This window comes from Phasianus colchicus, chromosome 1 (genome assembly GCF_987193195.1).
Source record: "Phasianus colchicus chromosome 1, bPhaCol1.hap1.1, whole genome shotgun sequence".
Lineage (NCBI taxonomy): Eukaryota > Metazoa > Chordata > Aves > Galliformes > Phasianidae > Phasianus > Phasianus colchicus.
Genome location: NC_143436.1, coordinates 159,830,318 through 159,856,803, shown reverse-complemented (window position 1 = coordinate 159,856,803; position 26,486 = coordinate 159,830,318). Strand labels below are relative to the sequence as shown.

The 26,486-nt window shown below is 37.7% G+C and overlaps 2 protein-coding genes and 1 long non-coding RNA gene across 3 annotated transcripts; all 3 read left to right on the top strand.

The window, feature by feature from the left end:
• The first annotated feature begins 385 nt into the window (after positions 1 to 385).
• Positions 386 to 1,665, top strand: LOC149920201 (uncharacterized). The gene is given in 2 exon segments (XM_090134360.1): positions 386 to 1,034; positions 1,037 to 1,665. Coding segments are annotated over 2 exon segments (1,278 nt in total).
• Positions 1,666 to 6,726: 5,061 nt separating this feature from the next.
• On the top strand, positions 6,727 to 14,266 carry LOC149920200 (uncharacterized). Its single transcript, XM_090134359.1, has 2 exons — positions 6,727 to 7,846; positions 14,199 to 14,266. The coding sequence occupies exons 1-2, from the start codon at positions 6,727 to 6,729 to the stop codon at positions 14,264 to 14,266; spliced, it is 1,188 nt and encodes a 395-aa protein (XP_089990485.1).
• A 3,165-nt stretch (positions 14,267 to 17,431) lies between these two features.
• On the top strand, positions 17,432 to 20,993 carry LOC149920199 (uncharacterized). The gene is made up of 3 exons (XR_016470126.1): positions 17,432 to 17,991; positions 19,038 to 19,296; positions 19,586 to 20,993. It is a non-coding gene; the product is annotated as an uncharacterized LOC149920199 (long non-coding RNA).
• Positions 20,994 to 26,486: the final 5,493 nt, after the last annotated feature.

The window sequence follows — 26,486 nt, the reverse complement described above, 5'->3', positions numbered from 1 at the left end:
GCTGAGTCACGGCCTGAACCTCTGATTAATCACCTGAGGCGAGCAATGAGTCAGCCATGGGAGCACAGGTGAAAGCAATTCACCTGTGCTGCAGGAAGGGGTGGAGCCTGGCTCCACCTCTCCTAGACCCATTGAAGAGCTGACTAGGGAAGGATCTCTCTTCTGAAGATCCACTCTGCTGGAGTTTCTTGAGTGAGTCTGCAATATGGGTAAGTGTCCTATTTATTCTCTTTGTCTTGCTTTGCCTAACTCTCTTGTTTATTTCATAATTATAACATCTTAATATTCTTTGATTATGCAATATTCCTTGATTATGCACTCTCTTAAAAGTCTTTGATTATACACTTGGCGATCTAGGCAAGCCAAATATACTAAAATTTACATCATGTCCTTTCTCTGGAATTTCTATAAATGGGTCAAGGGGGAGAATGCTACCCCCCTAAATAAAATGGTTCCAGGGCAGATTCCAGGATTTGTGGGATTCCCTTATTATGAACTAGCAGTTATCACTGAAAAATGGGGTCCCCTATGTGTTGTGGGAAACATCTCCCTATATCATATGGCAGGTGACTTTCAGGGACTAGGCAAAGATATATTGATCACAAAAGAAAGACAATTAGCTGCCTCCACAGTGGCATGGCCACTATTAAATGCTTTAAATAATGCTAAAATGAGGAATAATAATTTAGTGAATGAAAATGAACTTATGAAAGATCATATTGAAAAGTTAATACAAAAACATGGCATGTTAACAGGGAAAAAAACAATTCTACATCTTCTGATAGGTCAAGTTCATTACATCTCAATAAACAATGGCCACACTCCTCAATCAACAGACTGTGTTGATCAGGAAAATAAAAAATCTAAATCTGATCTCAAATCTCTGATTTTGACAGATGCACTAGAAGTCCATCCTGTTATAACTCAGAAAACAAAGAAAGTACAGGACAAACCAGCAAGGGTGCTGCTTGATCAGTGGTCCCCTTCCCAGACTCCTTTGCATGTAACAGCCCGGCCATACACAGCACCAGAATTGATGACTCAGTGCAGCGATTTCGGCAGAAACCTAGAGAAGGTGTGCCAGCTTGGTTATTAAGACTGTGGGATTCTGGGGCAGAAAGCGTCTTGGTGAATGGCCTGGAAATAGCTAAGTTGGCCACTATGACTGTCCATCCTGCTCTCAGGCAGAGGTTATATGCAGGTAATCAATATCTTGATGAAAACCATTCTATAATAGAATGGTTAATGGTGGCCTGCTGTATGGTATGGCCCAATAAATCTGATATACCTCTACATACAGGGATGCGTTCCTCCATGAATGACCTTCAAAGTTATATTTGTGAACTAGGCATAAGGGAAACAATTTATGAAGACGCATTTGATGGCCCTGATATGGTCGAATTCTCAATAGAGATGAGAGACTTAATTCTACAACAGGCTCCCTCTCATCTGTGTGGTACTTTGGTCTCTGTGTTAAATCCCCTGGTGGCCTCAGAAGCAGTAGTCCAACAGGCTGCCCAGTTAGTGGCTGACCTAGGAGGAACAGAATGCCTGTGGACAAGGTGCAATATTCAGACATTAGAAGAATCTGAGGTCCTGCTGGTGACTAAAACCAAAATGCTGGCTACTCGAGCTTCTCAGTCAGGACCCATAAGGATCTCCTGAAAACAAATAATGATATAATTTGGGCTGGGGTCCAATTTGCTAAGATTGACCGCCAGCCCAACCATATCCTTCTCCAGCTTTAGAGACAACTAAAGGACAAACAAAAATTTCAGACCTACCCTAAGAAACCAAGGGCAAGGGTTATAGAGAGAATGCCAACAACGACATCGAACTTCAAACATTTCATTGTTCCTAATAGAAAAAAAAAAAAAAAAAAGCTGTCTCAGGCCACAGTGCCTGAGCTGCCAGAAGCAAAAGAATTGGCCGTAGCTCAATTCATGGCGTGACGAGGGATGTTAGTTCACCTAGGACCAGATGGGACCAGAGGCCCTATGCAAAATTAACGATTTATTGGTCCTGAAAAAAATATTCAAAGAGTTATGGCATTAGTGGACACTGGAGCAGAAACATCAATTATCTACGGAGATCCAACCAAATTTGATGGAGACAGAGCAATGATTGGTGGTTTTGGGGGACAGACTATTACTGTCACCCAAACATGGTTGATACTGGGGGTTGGGTGTCTCCCACCCCAGGAGTATAAGGTATCTATTGCCCCAGTCCAGGAATGCATCCTGGGCATAGATAATCTATGGGGTCTGGCTCTCCAGACAACCGTGGGAGAGTTCAGACTTGAACAGAGATATATCAGTATCCAGGTGGTGCAGGCAATGCATAACATGGGCCTATTTGCCTGCTGAAACTGTGCTGGATTACTAATGTAAGGCAGTATAGACTACCGGATGGGCAAGATGAAATATCAAGAATGATGCAGTAATTAGAAAAAGTGGGTATTATAAGACCTGCACACAGCCCATATAATTCCCCTATATGGCCAGTGCGAAAGTTGGATGGCACGTGGAGAATGACGGTAGATTACAGAGATTAAATAAGGTCACACCGCCTATTCATGCAGCCATACCCAATATTGTCTCCCTAATGGACATATTGAGTAGGGAGATAAAAACCTATCATTGTGTCCTAGATTTACCAAATGCGTTCTTCATTATCCCAATTGCTGAGGAATCACAAGATCAGTTTGCATTTACGTGGGGAGGCAGGCAGTGGACCTTTCAGGTCCTGCCACAGGGGTACATGCATTCACTAACATATTGTCATAATCTAGTGGCGTGTGACCTGGCTAATTGGAAAAAAACATGATGATGTTAACCTGTATCATTATATTGATGATCTCCTAATAGTTGCCATCCTTCCCTTCCCCATCTCCCCGATTAGGATTTATAATAAACTGGTCGGGCCAACATTTGAACTGTTTTTTCTTAATATCACATTGCATATACATAAATTAAAAAGAACCTCTTCTCCCTCCTATAAATTGTAGCGAGACATGCTTATAATACATATTATACCTCATTTATGTATTTTTTGTATGTTCATTCATAAATTTGCCTATGACTTACACAGGTCTTGTAGAAACATTTTTTGGAGATGAACTGTAAGACCAAGCACACTTGAGATGTCATAAGGGTTTTATGAGCACCTGGAGCGTGGCATAGTCAGCCTGTAGTGTAATGCCTGGGAACTCTTCAACCTTGAGTTTTATGTTGAAGGCTACCCTCAGCAAACCTGAGGTCATGGCTGGATCAAGCTTTCCAATAGATTTAAAGCCTAAATGCCTGCAAGTCCTAGCATAGCTAACTGAATTATGGAAATTCAGTGCTAGCCTCTCTAGATACTTGGGTAGTCCTGGAGCTGTGAGGCCATTCTCATACTTTGCTGCTAGGATATCTGTCTCTGCAGTAAATAAATCATAATTTCTGTCTTTCAGTGTTTTTAGGCTCTTGCCTCCTTAGTGGAGAAACTGCAAGTCCTGTCTGTCTTTGTCATGTTGGACTGAACTATCCCTTCACATGAATCTAAGTCATTAGAAGATTTAAAAAACAAAAACAACAACAAAAAAACAAAACTTGTCTAGCTTAAGATAAATATTTTAATAGACCAGTATAGTCCATTTAAATGTTTTCAATGGAAGTTCGCTAACCGTCTTTACTCTGAATTTGTCAACTAATACAATCTGACTGAAAGAAATTTGTGGTTTTGAGAAACCATTTCTAAGTACTTCTTGTCAATACAAATTTCTCCAGATAGGCAGAGAATGAAGGGTGAAGGTGAGAAATGCAAATGAGAAAGGAAAAGTTGTGTATGCAAAAACCAATAGTCTGATCAGGCCAAATTTCTCTGATAGAGAATATGAATGTTGCATATTTATTACTGAAACAAATTAAAAATATTATTTAGTCCGATTTCACCTAGTAATTAAATATTGTCTTACCTCCCCTATTCCTAAAAACCTCATCCACTCCTGCCAGGGCTACCTTATCATAAAAGAGAGTAATATATTCTTGTTAAACTCAAGTTTGACAGTTCCATTTATCAGCATTTGGTGACAGCTTCAAGTTTCTCAAACTGTTCCATTATAAAAATCCAGAATGTATGATAAAGAACAAATTTTACTGAATAATTTTAACTAAATCTAAATTTTGCCTGTAGCAACTGACAAAACAAATGCATTTTAGAGGCTACTTCTAATTAGTAAAATTTTGCTGTTTTCCTATGTCTGTTCAAATATGAGTACCATAAATCCAAGATGTGAAGGCTTAGAATCATATAATCACAAGGTTGGAAATGACCTGTAAGATCGTCTAGTCCAACTGTCATATCATTACCATTGCTACCACAAACTAAACCATATCTTGTAGCTCCTCATCCAGGCACATCTTGAACACTGCCAGGGATGGCAACTCCATCACCTCCCTTGGCACTGACTACGCTCTGAAAGAGAAAGTTTTTCCTCGTGTCTAGCCTAAACCTCCTCTGGTACAACTTGTGGCCATTTCCCCACGTCCTGTTTGTTGCCTGGGAGAAAAAAACAAATCTCTCCTCATCACAACATCCCTTCAGAAAGTTGTAGAGTGCAATGAGGTCTCCACTGAGCCTCCTCTTCTCCAGGCTAAACAATCTCAGCTCCCTCAGCTGCTCCTCATAAGGTTTGTGCTCCAGAGCCCTCACCAGTTTCACTGCTCTTCTCTGGATGCGCTCTAGGGCCTCAATGTCTTTCTTGTGAGGAGCCCAAAACTGAACACGATACTTGAGATGTGGCTTCACCACTGCTGAGCATAGGGGGATGATTACCTCCCTCCTCCTGCTGGCCGCGCTATTTCTAATGCAGGCCAGGATGCTGTTGGCCCTCTTGGCCACCTGGGCACACTGTCGGCTCATGTTCAGCCAAGCATCAACCAACACCCCCAGGTCTCTTTCCTCTTCACAATCTTCCAGCCACTTGTCCCCAGGCCTATAACACTGCATGGGGCTATTATGGGCAAAGTGTAGGACCCGACACTTGGCCTTGTTGAATCTCATCCCATTCACTTCAGCCCAGTGATCCAGCTTATCTAGATCCCTCTGAAGGGTCTCCTTACCCTCAGGCAGATCCACACCACCTCCCAACTTGGTGTCATCTGCAAACTTACTGAGGTTACACTCAATCCCCTCATCTAGATCATCAATAAAGATATTAAACAAGGCCCCAGTACCGATCCCTGGGGAACACCACTTGAAAAGGGTCACCAGCTGGACTACCCATTGGGCATAGTCCTCTAGCCAGTTTCTTACCCAAAGAAGGGTATACCTGTCCAGACCATGGGCAGCCAGTTTCCGGAGAAGAATCCTCTGAGAGACCGTGTCAAAGGCTTTGCTGAAGTCTAGGTAGACTATATCAATAGCCCTTCCCTCATCTACCAGGCTGGTCACCCAGTCATAGAAGGAGATGAGGTTGCTCAAGCACAACCTATCTTTCATGAACCCTTGCTGGCTGGGCCTGATTCCCTGGACACCACGCACGTGCCTATGATCTCACCCAAGATGATTTGCTCCATAACCTTCCCCGGTACCGAGGTCAGGCTGACAGGCCTGTAGTTCCCCAGATCCTCCATACAGCCCTTCTTGTAGATGGGAGTCACATCAGCAAGCCTCCAATCCTCTGGGACCTCTCCAGCTAGTCAGGAGTGCTGATACATGGCCAAGAGCAGCTCGGCAATCACCCCCGCCAGCTCCCTCAGCACCCTCGGGTGTAGTCCATGGACTTGTGACAGTCCAGATGGAGGAGAAGCTCTCTAATTGTCTCCACCTGAATTGCTGGGGGTATATTCTGAGTAGCATCCCAGACTTCCAGATCAGGGCGTAAAATGCCCGGAGGATAACTGGTCTGGCTATTAAAGGCAGACGTAAAGAAGGCATTGAGGACCTGAGCCTTCTCCTTGTCCTCAGTGGCCACATTCCCTGCTGCATCAAGTATAGGATGAAAATTATCCTTGGTTCTTCTTTTGCCGTTGATATATTTATAAAAGGATTTTTTATTGTCTTTTACTGCAGTGGCTGTAGTAGGCGTGGCGAGGAAACGGTATGTGACGGGGTCAGGTTCCCTATGCTCAGGGCTTGCCAAGTGCTGCCCTATAATAGGACAGCGTGTATGCAAGGGGTGTAGACAAAGCGGGACAAGAATATTTAAGTGCCTGCTACATTTCAATAAACGCCATTTTGCTTCACCTATTCTTGGGGTCTGTGCAAGCATTTGGCCCCGACCTGGTTAGGGTCGGCTTCGCTGGTTATGCAGCGTCTCACGGGGTAGAAGACGAATGATACAGAGAGAGACAACAAGTGGTGACCCCGATGTGATCTGCCCTGTGAGAAGTAGCTGCCCGGCGTGCCCGTAAGGCAGAGAAGCCTGTGAGGTGGCGGCAGGTCGCGTGTGTAACTATGGATCAAGTAATTAAGGTACTTTTACAATTCTGTAAAAGTTATTGCGGTAGGACCGTTCCTTCTAAGAAGGAGATCGCGGCCGTGCTATCGCGTTTAGAAAAGGAGGGTGAGCTGGACTCCCCTCAACAGGTGCTCGATTCAAATAGGTGGGACTCACTTACTTCGGCGCTGTGCCAGCGCGCCATGTCCGACCAAAAAGCCTCAGAGCTTAAAACATGGGGCTTGATACTTGGGGCTCTCAAAGCGGCAAAGGTGGAAGGAAAGTTCGGGGAGGACCGGAGCATGACGGGGGTTGTCAGGAGCGGGTCTTTACTTTCTCATAGATCCGGTGAGGCCAAGATGGCGGCGACGACAGAGAACGGAGGCGGAGAGATGCAGAAGGAGGAGCCGCCGAGTCAGTCATGTGAGCCGACAGCTCCGCCCCCGCCTTACCCTGCCCCGTCTTTGTGCCCTTCTTTGGACAAAATGTCTCAGCCAGAACCGCCCCCTGAGGAACGCGATAGGGTGGGGGGCGGAGCGGGGCGGGGGAGCCCGTGGCCGGGGGGGGGCCCGGTTACTGACTGGGCTAAAGTTAAAGAGGAAGCGGAAGAAAAGGGCCTAGCGAATCCAGCCACGTTTCCGGTTGTGGTTTCAGACGAGGGCCCAATTTGGGTTCCTCTAGATCCAAAAGGGATCACGAGGGTGCTCGAGGCAGTCGAGAAAAAGGGGTTGAAATCCCCCTTGACGATGAATGCCCTCGAGAACCTTACCGCACAGGGGCCTCTCCTACCCTATGACATAGAGAATTTGATGCGTATGGTTCTGAAACCGGTGCAGTACACGTTGTGGAAGGAGGAGTGGCAGGCCCGGCTTAGACAGATGTTGGTTACAGTGCAAAACGATCCAGCGAACGCATTACATAACTCCGACCTTCAGAGATTGATGGGTAGCGCACCAGGTCTGCTAACTGCCCAGGCTCAGGTTACCCAACTGAGACCTGGGGAGCTGATAGCTACATCTGACGCCGCTTTAGAGGCGTTTAGGAGGCTCGCAAGGAATGCAGAGCCCTCTACCCCGTGGACAGAGATTATACAGGGCCCAACGGAGTCATTTCAGGATTTTGCAGATAGGCTGATAAAGGCAGTAGAAGGGTCAGACCTTCCTAGGGCGGTCCATGGTCCTGTTATTTTGGACTGCTTATATCAGAAGTCGAGCGGGGACATACGCGCTTTGCTAAGAGCGGCACCGGAAAGGTTTCACACCCCCGGTGAGGCCATCAAGTATATCGTAGACAAGCAGAAGTCAAACCCGTCTGTGGTTGGCGAGGTTGCTGCTGCAGTGGCTGGGGTGATGATGGCACACGGGGGCTTTGGCCTCCCGACCCGCTGCCGGGTCAGACAACAAGTGGCCAATCTGTGTTCAAGTTGGGCTTTTGCCTTCCTAACTTCCTCCCTGCATACCTTAGCTACTCCCTTGTAAACTCCCCAAGTAGCCTGTCCCTTCTTCCAGAGGACATAGACTCTCTTTTTCACCCGGAGTCTCAACAGTAGTTCCCAGCTCATCCACACCGGTCATCTTCCCCTACAGCTCGCCTTACGGCATTCAGAGACAGCCTGTTCTTGTGCCTTTAAGATTTCCATCTTGAGAAGCGTCCAGGCTTCCTGGACTCCTTTACCCTTAATAAGTGACTCCCAAGGGACCCGTGCTACAATTGCCCTGAACAGATCAAAGTCCCCCCTCTGGAAGTTCAAGAAAGTAGTTTTGCTGGCCACTCTTTTCACATCTCCAAGAATAGAGAATTCTACCATTCCATGGTTGCTCTGCCCAAGACAGTCCCCAACCTTCACATCTCCCACCAGTCCTTCTCTGTTAAAGAAGACCAGGTCCAGCAGGGCACCACCCCTAGTAGGCTCTCCAACCAGTTGCATAAGGAAGCTATCATCCACACAGTCTAGAAACCTCCTGGACTGCCTCCTCTGTGCTGTATTGTATTTCCAACATATATCAGGGAAGTTGAAGTCTCCCATGAGAACAAGTGCTGGCGATCATGTGTCTGGCAATCATGCTGGCAATCACGTGACTTCCGCGAGCTTCTTATAGCTACTCATGCTTTAAATGGGCTTGGCTGGTTGACTAAAGTGCACAGACTCTTTGAAAGTGTCTTTGACCTCTAAGGTTGAAAATTTTGCTGAATTTGTTTTTGCCCATCATACATCTTGCCCTCTTATTATCGACCCAATCCCATTGTGTTAATGAAACAAAATACAAGATAGGGCTTATCTGAGCACTATAAATGATGAGCAATCCCAATTTAAGTAATGGAATTCTTAGATTTACGGAGATGTCATGGTTTTATGATTTTTGGTTTTTGGTATTCCACATCATAACATCATGTAGTGCATGGGGAGTTAAAGTGTTAATGCTCCTATTCTGGGTACCTGTCCCTGTACATCATGGAAATCATGGGATCTGGCCTTTCCTGGTTGAGTGGTCTCTTACTGCCTGGCAGTGGGTGCTGGAGGGTGCTTTCCTAGCCATACCAAGCTTTTCAGGTTTGACTCGGTCTCAAGAACTCTCTCTCCTATTTTATTTTATTTATTATTCCCAATTTCACTTAGATTATATTATATTGTGTTATCCTCCATTCTGATATCATAGTTAGTAAAATAAGTTTTCCTAGATCGTTGGTGCTGTTTTTTTTTTTATCTTCCTTGAGCCCAGCTCCCATCTCCCTATCCCTTTTCCCTTTTCCTTTCCATTTTGCGGGGACAGGGGATGGGTGGAGGGGAGGAAGGGGGCAGGGGCCTACTGCCCCCCTGTCATGGGTATAGATTGATCTAGTTAATTCTATGACAGTAGATTATCATATATCTAATGTTGTATTCAGTTTCTTCATATTAAGTGTACATTTGAAGTAATATTTATAGCTTACAAGTGGAATACAAACCACCCAATTAGGGATTTATGCTATCTGAAATTATGGTTCCTAGGTAAATTCTACTGAGCACCATTACAGGCCTTCTCTAGATGCTTTACAAAGACTTTCATATATTGGTATTGTTTCATACTTATTCATGATATATCCAACTTCCCTTCCATAGACAGGAGACCTTTTGTATAAGAAGGAATAAGTAAAGCCATGCACTTTATTTCAAATACATTCTGGGAATGAAAGGAATTCATGGAATTTTTTCTCAACATTTTTGTCTTATCATCTGTTTCATCTAATCCACAAGACAGATGCTACCACAAATTTTATAACATAGAATTATGTACAGAGACAACCAATTTCAAACTTACTTGTTTGCTTTGAGACCAAGATGAAATACAAAGAAATAACTATATTTTACAATATAACTCTGCAGCATTTTCAAAAGGTTTATGAAATAAAAGAAAGCTTCCAAAAATGCATAAATTATATTTAATTCTCATCAAAATTTCTATGTTTAAAAACAAAGAAATAATCATGACTTAAATTATAAAAAATACATGAATTACAGTATTACAAACTAAAAAATTATGAGCTTTCTTCTTCACACTAATTACTAAATTACTAAGTAATTACAGTATTACTAGTAATTACTAATTACTAAATGTATCTGCTATTTTTTGTTTGTAAGATGATTCTTCATGCTGTCAAATAGAAAATTATAATTAATGGTATAAAACTGTACAATAACATTAAAAGAAATTAAATACAGACAGCAAATGCAAATAAATAAACATCTTTGCTGACCATATTTTAAAATAGTGTATGAAGGTAGAAAATCTTACAGTAGTTCTTAATTCAAGTTCTTTGGATAATTATTATTAAAAATATAATAAATAACAAATAATAGATAATAAACAATAAATAAAATGTGTATTAGGCAGGTAGGTGGCAATTAGCAAGTCAGCATCACCACAGTTCCATTGTATCTCTGTCCAACAGTTTTGCATTAAGTTTTAATTGCTCCTGTAAACATTATTTATTTGTGCACACTGTCCAAAGAATTGCTGAAGCTGCAAACTGACTATTACATGATAAACTGTGAAAATTTCATATTTGAAAGTTGTCAATCTACTGTTATTGAGTATGGGAATAATACTCCATCTTTAATAAAGAGATAAAATCATATTCACTTTCACTAGAATTTCACAAAAAAACTTTTCATAAATTAAAACCAGTCAGTTACTTGAATAATAGCTGATGCTTGTGATTTAGAAATCCTGACTATCTGCATAAAGAAATCTGGGTTGCCATGGAGCCAATCTTTTTAGATGTATAGAAGGCACGCTTGTACTCTTATAACTCTAATATTTTATGAATCTACTTTTACAGCTTTGGCAATCTTTAATATTATTGCCATTTTCACAATAAAAAAATGCCTTTATCTTTTCAGAGGCCTGTTGATCACTGGACACTTCCACTGAAAGTATATGTTATTGATTACAATAAATGTAGTTTAAGAAGAATCTGGTTATTCATTTTTCTATAAACAACTAGATTTTTTTCTTTCAAGAACTAGATTTTTGGTTTTTTTTCCTTCTTCTTCTTGCCCCTTATATATTCATTGCAGTTACCAGAAACTAACAAATTGTTTTATCTGGTATCACAGGTGTGTTAGTATTAAACCTTTTATTCATCTTGTTTTGAGTAAGTATTTTGTTTATTTTTATTACCTGCACTCCATTTTTTTCTCATTTGTCTTGCAATTCATTAAGAACCCAGCTGCACAAAAACAAGTGCAACATCATGCCTTAGATGAATATTTGTTGATTCCAAATTATGTTTCTTATTCATGAAAGTCCTTCTGAAGTTCTTTACAATGTTGCTGAGTCCTGATTAACACAAATTTGTTTGGATGCTACTGTTGCTAGTTAAACCAGCACATACTTCACCTTCTCCAAGAAACCTGGAAGTGTTTTCAGAAATGCAGATGTCCTATATAAGTTTTCACTTCCTACTTTTCTTTAGTTGAAAATAATAATTTGTATTCACTTAGTCTGCCCTCTTGTTCTAGAGACTACCCAGAGAATGCTCCAGTGATAGCAGAATTTCATATTTTATGTTCTTTCTGACTACATATAATCAATAAATATATTGCAGCACTGGCATAATTAAGCAGATGAAGGATTGCTGATGCTAGATGTGAAGAATATAACTTGATAGTTCAAATTTTACTTTTTTTTTTTTTTTTTTCCAGTTTTTACAGGAATAATTAGACTTGCAAAGATGATCACAAAACCCTCAAAACATCCTGAGAATTGTAAAGAAAATAAAATTAAATCTTTTAAAATGATATGCCTAGAGCAAAAGAATGAACAAATTTATTTCAGAGATTAGTTATTTCAGAGGTAGTTATATCTTAACATCAGAATTTCTAATTAATTAGTGTGTTAGTTGGTTAAAGACCAGTTCTCATAGCTGTCATAGTGAGCACTGTTTCTAAACTATCCTTTAACTTATATAACATTTTTTGCCTTATCAGAAGTATAATTTTAAAAAGAAATCACTTATTCTAAGTAAGGAAAACTGTTATTTTTATTTCCCAGCAAAGAAACATCATCCACTGGAAAACAAACAAACAAACAAGTAAACAAAATCACCAGTATTATGACTATTGACATGAAAATCGAAGTTCAGAAATTCTTGCACTTACAATTAGATGTAGAATAAAGTTTAACAGGAATGGACAAATAGAATACTTGGAAAAATGTATTAAGAGAAAAAAAAAAAAAACTACCTTAAACTAGCCTTAATTTTTTTGTCACTTTTGTCTACCATTCATTGCAGTCACTGATTGCTTATTCTATGCAGTCTTTAGAGAAATACTACTTTACTGCATATGATTTCTGACATAACAAAAAGATACGAATGTATTTCATAACAATACAATGATCATTCAGGACCTTAGCAAGCAGAACTTTGAAGGAATATTAATCAAAGGGAAAAAAAAAAAAAATAGAACTATACTTTCCTAATGATACATCAATAATTATCTCTTTTAGGTCTGTTACATCTTAAATAATATTTGATTGAACAGGAATTTTTAATGTGCTTATGAATAATATAAATTGCATATTTTAGAATATTTTAGAAAGCACCTGAATACCTTTTTCCAACAAATTACAGTCACATTCAACAGTCTTTTGATCTGTAATTTACAGCAGTGTCAATTGGGTGATGCTAGAAGTGCAATGGAAATGGAGTTAAAATGAACAAGAAGATAGAACAAAATGTTATGTAGGTTAAAACTCAAATAGAAATATTAGCAAATGCTGTTCTTGAAGACCTTATTTCCTTGGAATTTATTTGATTCTGGATCATATGAACTGCTTTCTGAGAAGTGTCTAGAACATCAGGATTATGAATGGGGTGACAGTGATTTCATCAGATGCAAACAACTAAATCATAGCTGCACACATTAAGACAGGTGTAGTCTGCATCTTTATTCTTTTGTTTCATTAAGTCACTACTTGTTTCTTCAGACACCGTCTCTTGGCCTGTATATTTTCACAGTCATTTCTAATGTCCTCACTTATACCTAATTCAAAACTGATTAAATAACACAAAGGATTTAAGATTATTTTAGCAAAATTTAGGGTTAAAAGTATTCTTCAATAAAGATATTATCATAGAGATACAAGCAATATAGATGAAGAGCCAAACTTTGGACAACAAAGCTTATTTTTCAAGGTCTGCTACTGGTTCATTTCTAACATTGTGTAGCTTCTTTTTTTTTTTTTTTTTTTTAGAGGTCATACCTGAAGCACCCCTGCTACTAAAACACTGCCATATAAACCCAATAACTCAAAACAAGAATAAAGTATCAAACAAACATGATTCATAGAAAGAAATAATTCAGAAGTGAGACTGATGAATTCATACTTAGAAAGTTTGTAGATGATTCAGCTGAGATTTACACCAGTGATGAAATTCATATTAATGCACATCTTCATAAAGTGTATACTAGGTAGCTGTTGTTTCCTCATAAGGTAGGTATGAGATCCTGCCATCGTATCTCCAAATTCAGTAACAGTTGATTAAATAAAATTGGCCTACTTGAGTGTAACACTTCAACAGTCAAGGGACAAAAAAGAAGTAAAAAGATAGATGTAATCTTAGAGTAGTATACTTTATATTTTAAATGCTTATTTTGTATGTTACTACCGACTTCCACAACATGAATTCAAAAGAAAGAATAGCCCTTTTGTCTACTTATTTCTTTATATTTCCTGAATATTTAGCGTGATAGTCCAGACAGTGGGGCCAAGTTCATTTTAAAATTTTGAAGGAGACACAGTTGAAGCATGGATCTGTGAGTAGGGGTAAACTTTAAATATAGTATGCTGAAGGATGGGATACAATACCAAAAGAAATATCACTTGTTCGTTAGATGCTGCTTGTATTTTTTATACAGAAATCTTCAGTGAATACTGGAATTAAAAACAAAGTAGCAAAAGCAACAACAACAGAAAACCTTACTACCTCAGTCTGGCCACTTTCATGAACTCATGCTGGCTGGGCCTAATCCCCTGGATGCCAGGCATGTGCCATGTGATCTCACCCAAGATGATTTGCTCCATAACTTTCCCTGGTACCAAGGTCAGGCTGACAGGCCTGTAGTTCCCCAGATTCTCCTTATGGCTCTTCTTGTAGATTAGAGTCACATCAGTAAACCTCCAATCCTCTGGGGCAAGAATAACACCATCCTAGAATCTATTCAGTCTCAAATCTTCTATTAATGGTTTAAATTTTATTCTTCTTTTCATGATAATTCCTGGTCTTTCAGAATTCGATCTAGGAAATGACATTGCTTCTTCAACAGATATTTTTGAAAATATCTGGAAAGTAATTTGAAAAAGCTATTAGACTAAAAAATAAGCTTTTTTAGAAGATTTTGTAAACAAAACTCTAACCTCAAATGTACTTAAACTTAACAAAATAAAATACTAGAAGAGAAAATAAAAATATCTTTCCATCCCTCTGTCCTTTCAGTCTTCTATTCCTTACTCTATCCTCTCTGTCTTTCTTTTAAATAGTTTTAAACTATTTCATTTCAATAGTGAAACTATTTTAAAAACCATATTTCTTTAGAAAAAAACTTAAATCAGTGTACCTTGTGAATAATATTCTGTTCATAAAGGTATGTATAAATGCATATACAAGGACAGAGTACCCACCACAAATTACTTAAATACAAAATAATATAAAAGATATTATATTGAAACAAAAATTAATATTAGTTGAGTAGCAATATGTTCAGCTAAAATGTCAAGGGTGAAAGAAAACATAAATTAACCCATTAGTAACTTTCCACACACACAAAAAAAACAAAACAAAACAAAACAAAACAAAACAATGAACACTTATTATTATATTTTTCTCATCCAAGAAAGTACTTTTTCAAATTTAGACTTAAATTTATAGTTGAAAGAATGAGGACTATTTGAGCAAACAATTCATTACAAAAGATTGACATGTTGTGGGATGAATTCTAGTATTCACGACAGTTCTCTAATTATACTGAGAAGTGGTGTTAACTTTAAAAACCTTAATTTTGGGGGGAAAAAAAAAAAAAAAAGATAGAAAAAACAATATACAATGATTCATATATACCTTTGACTACCATTCTGAAAATTGTCTAGCTGTTTCTTGGTGAAAACCAATAGATATCAGCATGATTCAAACTAACCTACAAATCTATCCACTCACATTAACTTCCATTGCGTTGCGGATTCCACAGTCTACAATGTGATTCCACTTATATTTCAGTTATGCTTGCTTTTTACTCAAAATCATAACTGTAGCTTCACTGTGGTTTTATTATCCAAATGTGTCCCAGCCTCCAACAGGATTTTCCTTGTAGTACGCACTTTACCTCTCTTACCTCTCTTCAATGCATAGTTTCCTGTTTAAAACATAAACTTCAAATATTTAAATCATTACATGAAGGATTTTTACTTTATTTTATTTATTTATTTATTTATTTATTTTGTAGAGCCATACAGTTTCATAAAAGTTGGGAATATAAGTGTAAAAAAATGGAATCACTGCCTAAGTGAGTTTTCTACTTCAAATGACCATCAGTGAAAAGTGTTCAGGCCTGTTCTAGGCATGAATATGAACTATTATAAAAATCAATATATATTTACTGAATTGAAACAAGTCATTTGATTTATATACCCTTTGTACTACTCCACTTTAAAGACGTTATTAAGGTTTTTAATGTAAGGGGAAAAAAAAAAAAAAAAAAAAAAAAAGCAGTACTTAAAGGCTATTGCTATTTATGCAGTTCCATTAAGAAGGAAATGAGTGGAAATGCTTTCAATTGAAATGCATTGAAATGCTAATAATGAGGGGAAAAAAAAAAAAAGAAAAAAGAAAAAAACCTTAATTTTCCATGAAGGAAAAGTCATTTCTGCTTATATTAAGTGTCTTTATGAAACATAATATTTCACTTCAAGATTTTTACATGTATATTTAATTTAATAAATCCGTATTTGCATCTTACTAATCAGTATGGCTTTCAGAGATAGTGTCAGCTGTCATGAATACTTGTTATTTCTTTGCATCTCTTCAAGAAAATCTTGTGCCTATGGTGCATAATATAATATTGATTGGAATTAATGTTACTAAGAATAAAGAAAAGCTATTTTCTTATGGATTGAAAAGTTGACAGACAGTAGGATAGAATGGTCAAAGATATATGTGCAATGAAATTTATGTCTTGGTTCAAAGCTAAAGTAATTTTGGACTCCTTCCATTGACTTCAAAGAGTTTTAGAAGAAGCCTTTGTTGAAAGCTGAAAAAAATCTTTTAATACAAAATCTGTTTTCAAATAGTTATGCAAAATAAGAAATTCAAGCTTTCCATATTTTCATAAAATCATAGAATATCCCGACTTGCAAGGGACCCATAAAGGTCACTCCTGGCTCCACACAGGACCACCCAAAAATCAGACCATACGTCTGAGAGCACTGTCCAAACACATCTTGAACTCAGTCAAGTTTGGTGCTATGAGTACTTCCCTGGCAGGCCCTTTCAATGCCTGACCACTCTCTCAGAGAAGAAACTTTTCCTGATAACCAACCCGAACTTCCCCTGCCACAGCTTTGTGCGGTTCCCTCAGGTTCTTATTGACATGCACATTGGTAATTGAACTCTAAGTATCATTTTCATTCATTAAGATATACCAGATCTTATCTATTGTATTTATTTACCCAAATTCATGCCACTTGAAATGCTCTAGAATAGCCAGATCTTTGTAAAGTGTACAGTATGACACTGAACTGAGAAATAGCATGTTTGCCCTAAATAGTGCCCAGAAGCAAAATGTATATTTTACTATATATATATATATATATATATATATATTGCACAACTGTTGCCTGAGAAAAAAAGGTCTGGGTCATGTCGAAGAAACAATCTGCTCTTGGCCTTGTTTCCTTTGGTCTGAGTTTATTATACAGGAAAGATGCAAATGGATTCAGTGACATTCATAATGTCATTCAATTAATGTTTTCTGAAAACCTTCACATAAATGCTGTTCTAGAAGTATGCAGTTCACTTTTTAATGTGTAAAATCATAGAAATAGCTATTTAAAAAAATATATATTAAAAAAAAAAAAAAATTGTTCCATCCAAGATTATCCTTAGGATTACACTAAGGATAGATGCATCAGCAAAGAGCTAAAGAATAGATCTATAGGAATGGAAATTTAATTTTCTTAACTCAAATTACGTATTCGTTTAATAAACTGGAAGCTGTGTCTCATGTCAATCACACATCCATGATTTTTGCAAATAGAACTCCAAAGTATTTACAATTAAAAGCTAATAAATTCAGTAAAGATTCAAATTTCCAGTTGAGACACAGAAAAGTACCATGTGTATGGTAGCATCATGAAAGCATTTTTTCTTCCTATGAATATACTGTAAGAGATTATTATTTTGCATCATCATTGTCTCAAAGCTTGCTGAGGACACAGACGAACAAGTTCAGGCAAGTCTCCTGGGCAAGGGTTGTGAAATCCTTTGTCTGAAGGACACAGATGAACAAGTTCAGGCAAGTCCTGGTCAGGGGTTGAGAGATCTTTTGTCTGGAGAAGTTTGATGGACAAGCCTTGGGCAAGGATTGCGAAATCTTTTGTCCGAGGACCACAGATGGACTGGGCCGGGGGCAACGAGAGAGAGATAAGCTGCAGCTTAATAGCTGTGGTCTTTTGTGTGGGTTTATCTCAAGGAAGATGGCCATCTCAGGAAGTACTCGAATGACTCTTGCTAAAACGCCCAGGGATGTCATGTAGGCAGGAGAAGAAGTAGGATAAAAAGAGGAATCGAAAACCATGAGGATGAGGAGGGTTTTCTGCCATCAGATTCCTCGCCACAGAATTCCTGCATACTGACGGACTCTCCTGGGCCTGCTACCTGAATCCTGCTGCTTCTCCTCCTGGACTGGCTCTGCGACTTCTTCCTGCTACCTGCTTGCTGCCCCAGGTGCTCTGCTGCTCTCCCCCACCCTGCTGCTTCTGCCTCGGACCTTCGGAACGTCGTGCAACCGGGATCGCCGCTGGATCCTGGTGGTGACTATCCCCGCTTCACGGCATTCTTGCTTTTTCCTAGCTTTTCTATCGCACTCCTTCCCTTCCCTGTCTCCCTAATTAGACTTATAATAAACTGGTTGGACTAACATATGAACCGTTGTTTCTTAATCTCACACCGGGTATACAGATATTAAAAGAACATCATCTCCCTCCTATAAATTGGAGCGTGACATATACATCTCCAGTTATCTGGTCCATTAAATATCCATGACAGCTCTTTATCTAATTTAGAGACTTAGGATGTTTGTATTCACTTTTTATGGGCCTTTGGCAGTACTGTTTATTAGAAAAATACTCCAATTCTAGTATATGTCTTTTCTTATGAAAGCTGCTGAAAAACATGAGGTTTATGTTTGTCTAATTGACTAAGGTTTCAAACCACAACATTTTTCTCAGAACAAATCAATTTACAGTGAAGTAGCCAGAAGTAAGACTGAATTTTAGCAGAGTTGTTGAGAGGTGCATTGCCTTCAGTTGGTCAAAATCTAACCCTAAATATCTACACTTGGCTGATAATTGAAACTCATTGAAATATAAAACATAGCAAGACAAGACACATTTTATTGACCTCCTGAACAACTTTATTGGTTTCATTAACAGCCATTGGTAACCTACATCATATTAGTACATCCATGTGTTACCTCTAACTGTTCCCTGTCTTTCATACAGTAATAATAGCTTTATCTAAACATGATTTTTGTGCAAGATTAGTCACAAAGAAACAAGACCCAACAACTCACAGCCTGCCTAGTTTTCTTTGTGATAGAAATAAGCTTTCTGCTGCTGGACCCTTAGAACATAGCTGCTTGAAGAGAAGGAGTTAGGAGATGTGGGCTTCAAATTATCCTGAATTAAACTTACCTCTTAGTTGCCTCATGTTTAATTTCTTTACCTTAAAGATTCCCCTTTTTTGTTTTGTTGTTGTTGTTGTTTGTTTTTTTGTTTTTGGTGAGCATTATAAAAAATTATAAATTACAAAGTGAATATTTGATAAATCATGCTTCTTCCTCTGGTTTATTTTCCAGATTCTCCTGATACCTGAAAATTTTCTAAATTCTGAATCACTATTACCAGAAAGACAATTAAGCATCATCTGACAAATTTCCTACAGAAGCACCTGAGAAGATATGGAAAATATTAAATCTTTGAATATTATTCCTAATGTGGACTACAGACAATATTCTGAATCCTACCCTAAGAAAGCCAAATAAAGCTTTGTCAGCAACTACAAAAGGTCAAGATATCATCACCATATTGGACTCTCTCTAAATTGCAAATAATATGGTAGGATTTGTACTTAATAAGCTCCTAATTGATTGTATAATGAGTTTCCTTTTAGTGTCTGATTTTTAAATAATGAGCATCTAATGATTTTGTTAATTATAATAAGCAAATTAAACAAAATTAATTCTAAAATAATTACATTTGCATGAATAAACTTAACATACATTTCCAGAACGTAAGCATCAAGACAATAATTTATATGCTCAGCTTCTTAGTTACAGAGTCTGGAACTCAAATTTCATTTTGAGCATTAATGACATTCAGTTTTTGATTCCCATTATAATTTCAGGCTTCCAAGAATATAGCATCAGAAACCAACTGAACTTAAAGAGAATTACCTGCTGTCCTAGGTTTTGATCAGAAGCTTATGGACAATTTCTTCATGATAATGTATTAATTATTATTTAATGGTTTGATATATTTTGAATGAATTTTATTTTAAATTGTATTTGTCTACTAACAAAACACGTGGATGACATTTACTCTGTTGTTTTACAGATGAAATTTTGCTTGACAGTATGGTACAATAATGTTTAGAGAAATGAATGAGGGGAATAATGAGTGCTTCCTTGAACAGTTGTGCTGTAGCAGTTTGTTCTGATTCTCTACAGCCAAGTGGTATGTTTATACCTGTTTCCTCAACAGTTTTTATGCTATCTCTCTGTTTAGGAGAGTCTTGCAATTATCACTCAGTCAGAATGATCTTTCTTTCCTTAACATGTTCATCATCACTACATACTGAACTCAGTAATAGCATAGGAGCTTCCGGGAGTTATACATTAGAAACACAATTAGAGGAAAGATGATATTTAAGCCTTTGTCTGCACAAGGAAACTAAATAAGATCAGAACATGTCTTCAAAAAAGTAAATATCCATGCTAGTTACTTTTTATATTTCTTTGTATGGTTCCATCCCAAGTCAGTAAATGCTTCAAGCAATGACAAAATACAGAAAGCAGCACAGGTAAGAAAGCAATCGCTTTAAGCTATGTGGTTGTGATTCTGAGTGGTGAGATGGGAAGTTGTGGAAGAAAGTCTAGCCATACAGGTGCAAGCCATAGCATGCTAACACATCTCAGAGTTATTTTACTTGCTCTACTATTTCATTTTAATTATAGTCTAGCCTTGAGGTCCCCAGTTTTGAGGTGATTTATTGAAACAGATCCACCACTTCAACATTTTCCGTTTGCATACCTCTCCCCACTTGCACGCATGTAGGAGTCAATGAAACTAAGATATCCATAACTAACCTCTTGTACTTGCGTGCTGTTGCTAAGCTAGTTTTTATAAAAGTACTTCATCAGATTCTTGGACCAATTATTTTAATTCAGTAGTGTGGACTATGAATATGTTATTTAATGCACCACAGTTACAGCATGGGATGTCTTTCCAAGGTAACAACAGTGGGAAAGCACTGACAAGCACTATAGAATCCATCATAAAGCTAGTATTTCTACAAATGCATATGCTTTTTCTATGCGATTGAATTGAGTTCTGAAGAAACATAAGCAACAATAATTTGTTTGGAACTTTCTTGATTGAAGAGAACAATGTAACTTTCATTGAGTGACTAGCAAACGGACTGCAGAGTTACTGGTAAAATATCACTTGTGCTCAGAATGAACTAAAATAGTAACTGCAATATTAAAATTTTAAATGTGTACAAAATTAAAATTTTAAATGTGTAATTACAGTGTTATTAAAAAATTATTACTAATATGTATATAGTTACTTATTTAATGTGCTCTATTATATGAAAGAGTAGTGTAATACTTCACATTGCATGTCTTGACTAAATGTCTTGTATTTCATCTGTAGTCAATTCTTCATATTTTTTTAAAAATGTTTTCTTCATTAAGAAAACTGGTTAAGACCTGTCTGAGGCTGGTAAGGAATGTCTCAAATCAACGGGAAGCAATCAACAACACCTTGTGGACAGTTTTGCATTTGAAAGCAATCAACAACACCTTGTGGACAGTTTTGCATTTGAAAGCATTTTTTTGGAGTCGTTTACCTTCAAACAGGAGGGCCTAGGAGTGTTTATTGGGTGAAGACTTGGCCAAGGAGCAAATGTTTCTAGCTTGATGCAGGAGATTGGGAGATAATACTACTGTATCCTCTGATGGCAAGATACAAGCTGGAGTCTCCCTGCTTCCTCTTATCTGCTGATTAAAACTTGCAAGGCCTGGAAGATAGAGTTCCAGCTGAGATCCTGGAAGCCAGAAGTTTTAACTTGAAAAGAAGAGGCTCAACCACTTTGGACTATAAGTAAAAGTTTGCAATGTTGTCTTTAGTCATCAACTGACCAGTACGACCTTGAATGGCCCTCCATTACTGAAGAACAGCACCTGATGCTTAGACATTGCTGGATCTAGGAATGGTGAACCACTTTTCTTTGCTGTCTTTGTATATCTGTCTGTCTCTCTCCATTTTCCACCTTTTCTCTTTATCTCCTTTTATTCTTTTATTCTTTATAGTAGCCACTGCCTAACATTGTCTTACATGTAACTCTTATTAATCATAATTAGCAAATTAACCAGTTTTAGTTTAGTTGTTGTTAAGAAAGCTCTCAACAAATTGATGTGTATTATTCCTATGAGTCTTGGATGACTCCATCACTATTGGGACCTCTGCCAAATAGGGGAGGTGTAACTCAGGAGAAAAAAAAAAAAAATTCCTCTCTTGTAACCTTCTGTGAGAGGTAAGAGGTAGAGGTAGATTGTGTTTATGCAGTTGAAGCTTCCAGCTTCCAGTATTTTCTGTATGTAGTATAGGTCTTCACTGAACTTATAACCCTCTTGTGAAATAGCTGTTTTTCTTCTGCTAAAACAAGTTGCTGAACAGAGTAAAAAGTCAAATCCCAGTCTCTGACTAGGGTAGAAGTGAGCCAGGTACAAGATAAGACAAATATGCAGAGTGGAGAGAGTGCCTAGCACAGCACAGAATGAACATGTTCATTCTTGGAATTATTGCCCTCCTATCTCCATGGAAGAGTACATAATATACCCAAGAAACAACAGGTTGGTAAGGAACCTTAAATGGAAATGTATCATAGCAACAGTGTCGGAGAAATTGTGAGCCTGAGACGCTCAACCAATGAGTGAGCACCAGGACAACATTACCTGCGTTGGGTTTAGGGTATATAATGGAATGAATTTCGATGACCGGTGTGCAATTTCTCCCTTGCCAATAGAGGGCGCGTACCCGTTATTGTAATAATGAATAAACTTTGCTGCTATCACTAAGATCCTTGCCTAACCTGAAATTTTTGACTTTGAGTCTCACACTTCTGAGTGAGACAACACTGAATATCAAGCTAGTTTAATTCAAATGTTTTTTGTTGTTGTTTTGTTTTGTTCTGTTTTGTTTTGTTTATGCCAACCTTCTGCTACACTTGCCGGTCTCTTCCCTAAAAATGAATGCTGCTATTCACTGGCTAGCATTTGTAAAAAAAAAAAAAAAAAAAAAAAAAAACACCTAACAATATGTTTATAAATTATCTGTTTTTCACAGCAGAGGTGCATATTTACAGTTGCTAACTTCTGAATGTTTTTGTGCTCAGTGGCTAAAACCGTGGAGTTTAAAACAAATGAGCAAATAAACATAAAGGCACTCAAATCATAATGATATGTTTTCTTCTGAAAATTTTTATCCAGTTGAGTTTTGTGTATCTCCAAAAGAATATGGTCCAGAATATATCCTCTCTGGCTAAACTTTTTAGTGTTTGACCAGCTGCACAAAATATATATATATATATTTTCTTACATTTCATAGAATTCCCTGTATATCGGTTTGTGCCATTACCTGTTGTCTAGTCACTGAGGACCACTAAATGAACTGTATTTATCATCTTTCATTCCATCCATTAGGCATTTACAAACACTGATTGCTGTGGAATGCAGGGACAATGGAGAAGTCTCTGTGCATACAGATAAAGAAGAAGAAGGGAAATGTCTTGATGTTGTATGTCACATTTTAGTTGAATTCCTACTGATCTGTGTGAATCCTGGCTTCCCTGATGTTTGTATGTGATGTTTTTAAGTGATAAGGACTCCACTGAACAAGTGCAGTTTTTCTGTTGTTTCTTTTGCCTTGCTGAAGCAGAACATCATACAGTATGTCTCCATGTCTACAATGCTACATCACAGTTATCATCCACATCATCTAAAATATACTGTGATGCTTCAAGCAAGCATCAACAGAATATTTTGTGTAATTACTTCTTCAAATCAATACAATATCTCTGAGATTGCTCCAGGCTGAACAGTTCTAGTTAGCTTCTCCTCATATGACAAATGCTTTAGTCTTTTAAAAATAACATCTTTCTAATGAGTATATTTAAATTACTTGTTCTAGTATATCTATGTTTTCATTGTTCTGAGAAACCTGAAACTGGAACCAGTATGTATATCACCACAGCTAATCAGAGGGGAAGTATCACCCCACTTGATCTGCTGGCAATTTTCTTCCCAGTGCAAACTAAAGGACGTATTTTCTACAAAAGTACATTGCTGGCTCACATACATTCTGTCCAAAAGGACAAACAGGATCTTTTCTGCAAAGATGCTGTCCAGCTGGTTGGCCTCCGGCCAGTACTGGTGCATGGAGTTGTTCTTCCCCAGATAAAGGACTGCTTTCCTTCTTTCAACATCATAAGATTCTTGTCAGCTCATTTCTTCAACCTACTGAGAAATACAACCTGTGTATTAGCCTCTTCTCATAGTTCTGTAAAACTGCTGAAGATACCTACTGTCATCACGGTGTTTAAAGAAAATGTTAAAAAGTATTGGAGCCAATATTGATCCCTAGGATGAACCACGGATGACTGGGCTTCAACTGAACTTTGTGCTGCTGATAACAATCCTCTTCATCCAGCAGTTCTGGAAATATTTAACCTACTTCCACTTATCTAGAACATACTTTACCAGTTTCTCTGTTAAGATATAATGGATGAAAGAGTCAAAAGCCTTCTTGGAGTCTAAATAAACAACATCCACTAGTCTCCCATTCTCCAACAAGTCAGGCTATCAGGTGAATCATACATGACCTCCCCTTGAAGGCAGAAGTGGCATGTACTTTCTTCGCATTTTCAGGATTTTCTTCTGACCTCCGTGATATTTCAAATATAATCAAGAGTGGCCAGAAGACACTGGCAAAATTCTTCTGAATTTATCAGTGTATACATCATGGTCTCACACATGACATGGGGAGAAGAAGGGAGAGAAGGCAACCCTGATCCCTTTCACCCTCTCATCCCCTTTTCGGGGGGAATTAAAAAAAAAAAAAAAAAAAAAAAAAAAAAAAAAGTGACTCAATTAAGATAAAGAGAGATAACAAATTTATACATATGATAAAAGAATGTAAGACAATGATATAAAAAAGTGTTACCAGCAATACATAAATGGGTGAGAGAGATGTTCCAACCGTACTGTTCTCTGTGCTACTAGAAACTGGGAAAGCCAGTTCACCACTGGTGCCCAAAATTAAAGATCACGTAGGGAATACTGTAGACTCCTGGGAATCGTAGTCTGATCCTTCTAAGTGTATCTTCCTCTTGGAGAGCTGGAACTCGTGAGAATAGCTGAGACTGCTAGAATCACAGGACCTAGGAAGTTTAGTTCCACAGTGCACTGTACTCCAGCACCTAACAGCCTGTAGTATGATCTGATGTTAAAGAATACTGATAAAACCAAGACAATATATTATCAGTACTCAAGAACTTGTGTACCTACATGTAACCATGGCTACATTTAACTCTTATTGCAGTTAAAATTGCTTAGCAGGGTAATAATGTTTTTAGAATTTTACATACAGTAGACCATCTGAATCGATTCAATAACTTGAGCTATTGTAAATTTTTATATATGCTCTGTGCTTAAGTCCAATGAATACAAAACACACAGACAAACACACACATAGAAGAATAAATAAATAAATAAATAAATAAATATTTAATTGTAACTGAAAATGCCACTAACGCTGCAGGAAATTTTGAATGTGATTCTTACATCCTGAGGGAAGTTTTTTGTGAGAGAAGTAGAATTGTTAGAGCTGTGTCCCTTTGTGCCTCTATAAAACAATCCTGTAGGGTTTTCTGATGGATTAAAGGGATTTCTAGATGACTGAGAGGTAATCCTATAAGACTCAATCACACTTAACGCTGTCCTGTAGGATTTTTAAAGGGCTAAAATACTTTACTATAAGACCTGTAATGCTTGTTTCAGAAGCTATGTAGAAATGTATGCCTAACTCAGTAGATATTATGATGAGTACAAATCACACAGTAGGTGAACATGTACTTTATATAACTGCCTTAATCTTCATAACACCTGTGTTCCAGTACTTACTTAAAAAAGATAATTCTGGATTAAAGGGTAGTGTCACGCATTTAAAACCTCAACCAACATTCTTTTGTTGTTGTTGTTGTAATAATTAAAGGAAGATAATTTTTTCCAAATATTCCGTGCAATATCATTTTACTTGTTAAACAACAGTTTGTGCTGGGAGCACACATATGTTCATCCTCTAACCAATCAAATGTAATCTTATTTAAAAATTATGAATTATCATTTTTTTTTAAATGTAAATACAATGAAATATATGTTTATATTTGGTTAGACATACATCAGTTTAGTGGGAAAGAGTTATCTGTGTGTTGCTGTATGCGAAGCGTTAGGTTTTAAGCAAGCTTTACATTATTTGAATTAGTAGTTTAGTTTAAAGCGCCATCCTGATAGCTCATAGTAATTCTTATGCATACATATATACACATATGTATGCATATGTAAGTGTATTTAACAATAGCACCACAATGTAATACAGGACAGCTTGTATAACATAAAGCTTATAATTCTTAAAAGATATAATAATGAAATAATAATGAAATAATAAATGCATTGTTTAATTTATCAATTTAAGACATTTTCTCCAATATTTAGACACCTAAAATAGTAAGATTGCGAGAGGTGTCTGTCTTTGGGTTATATGCATAAACTGGTTTTGTAATCAGTGGAGATGTAGACTGCACATCTAAAGGTATCTAGATATTTATTTTATACTGAGTGAGATGAGCTAGACCTCAAAAATTTACTGACTGTGATTATTGCCTAGACATAAGAATCTAATGAGATTTAAAATATTCTAAAATATCTAAGAATAAGAATATCTGAGGACACCTCCAGTGAGACATC

Bases quoted from the DNA above. Each gene is read 5' to 3' on its own strand.
- LOC149920200 (XM_090134359.1), top strand. From the start codon at position 6,727: ATGACGGGGGTTGTCAGGAGCGGGTCTTTACTTTCTCATAGATCCGGT. The intron at 7,847-14,198 runs GTTGGGCTTTTG...CTGGTCTTTCAG, and splicing joins AGTGGCCAATCTGTGTTCAA to AATTCGATCTAGGAAATGAC.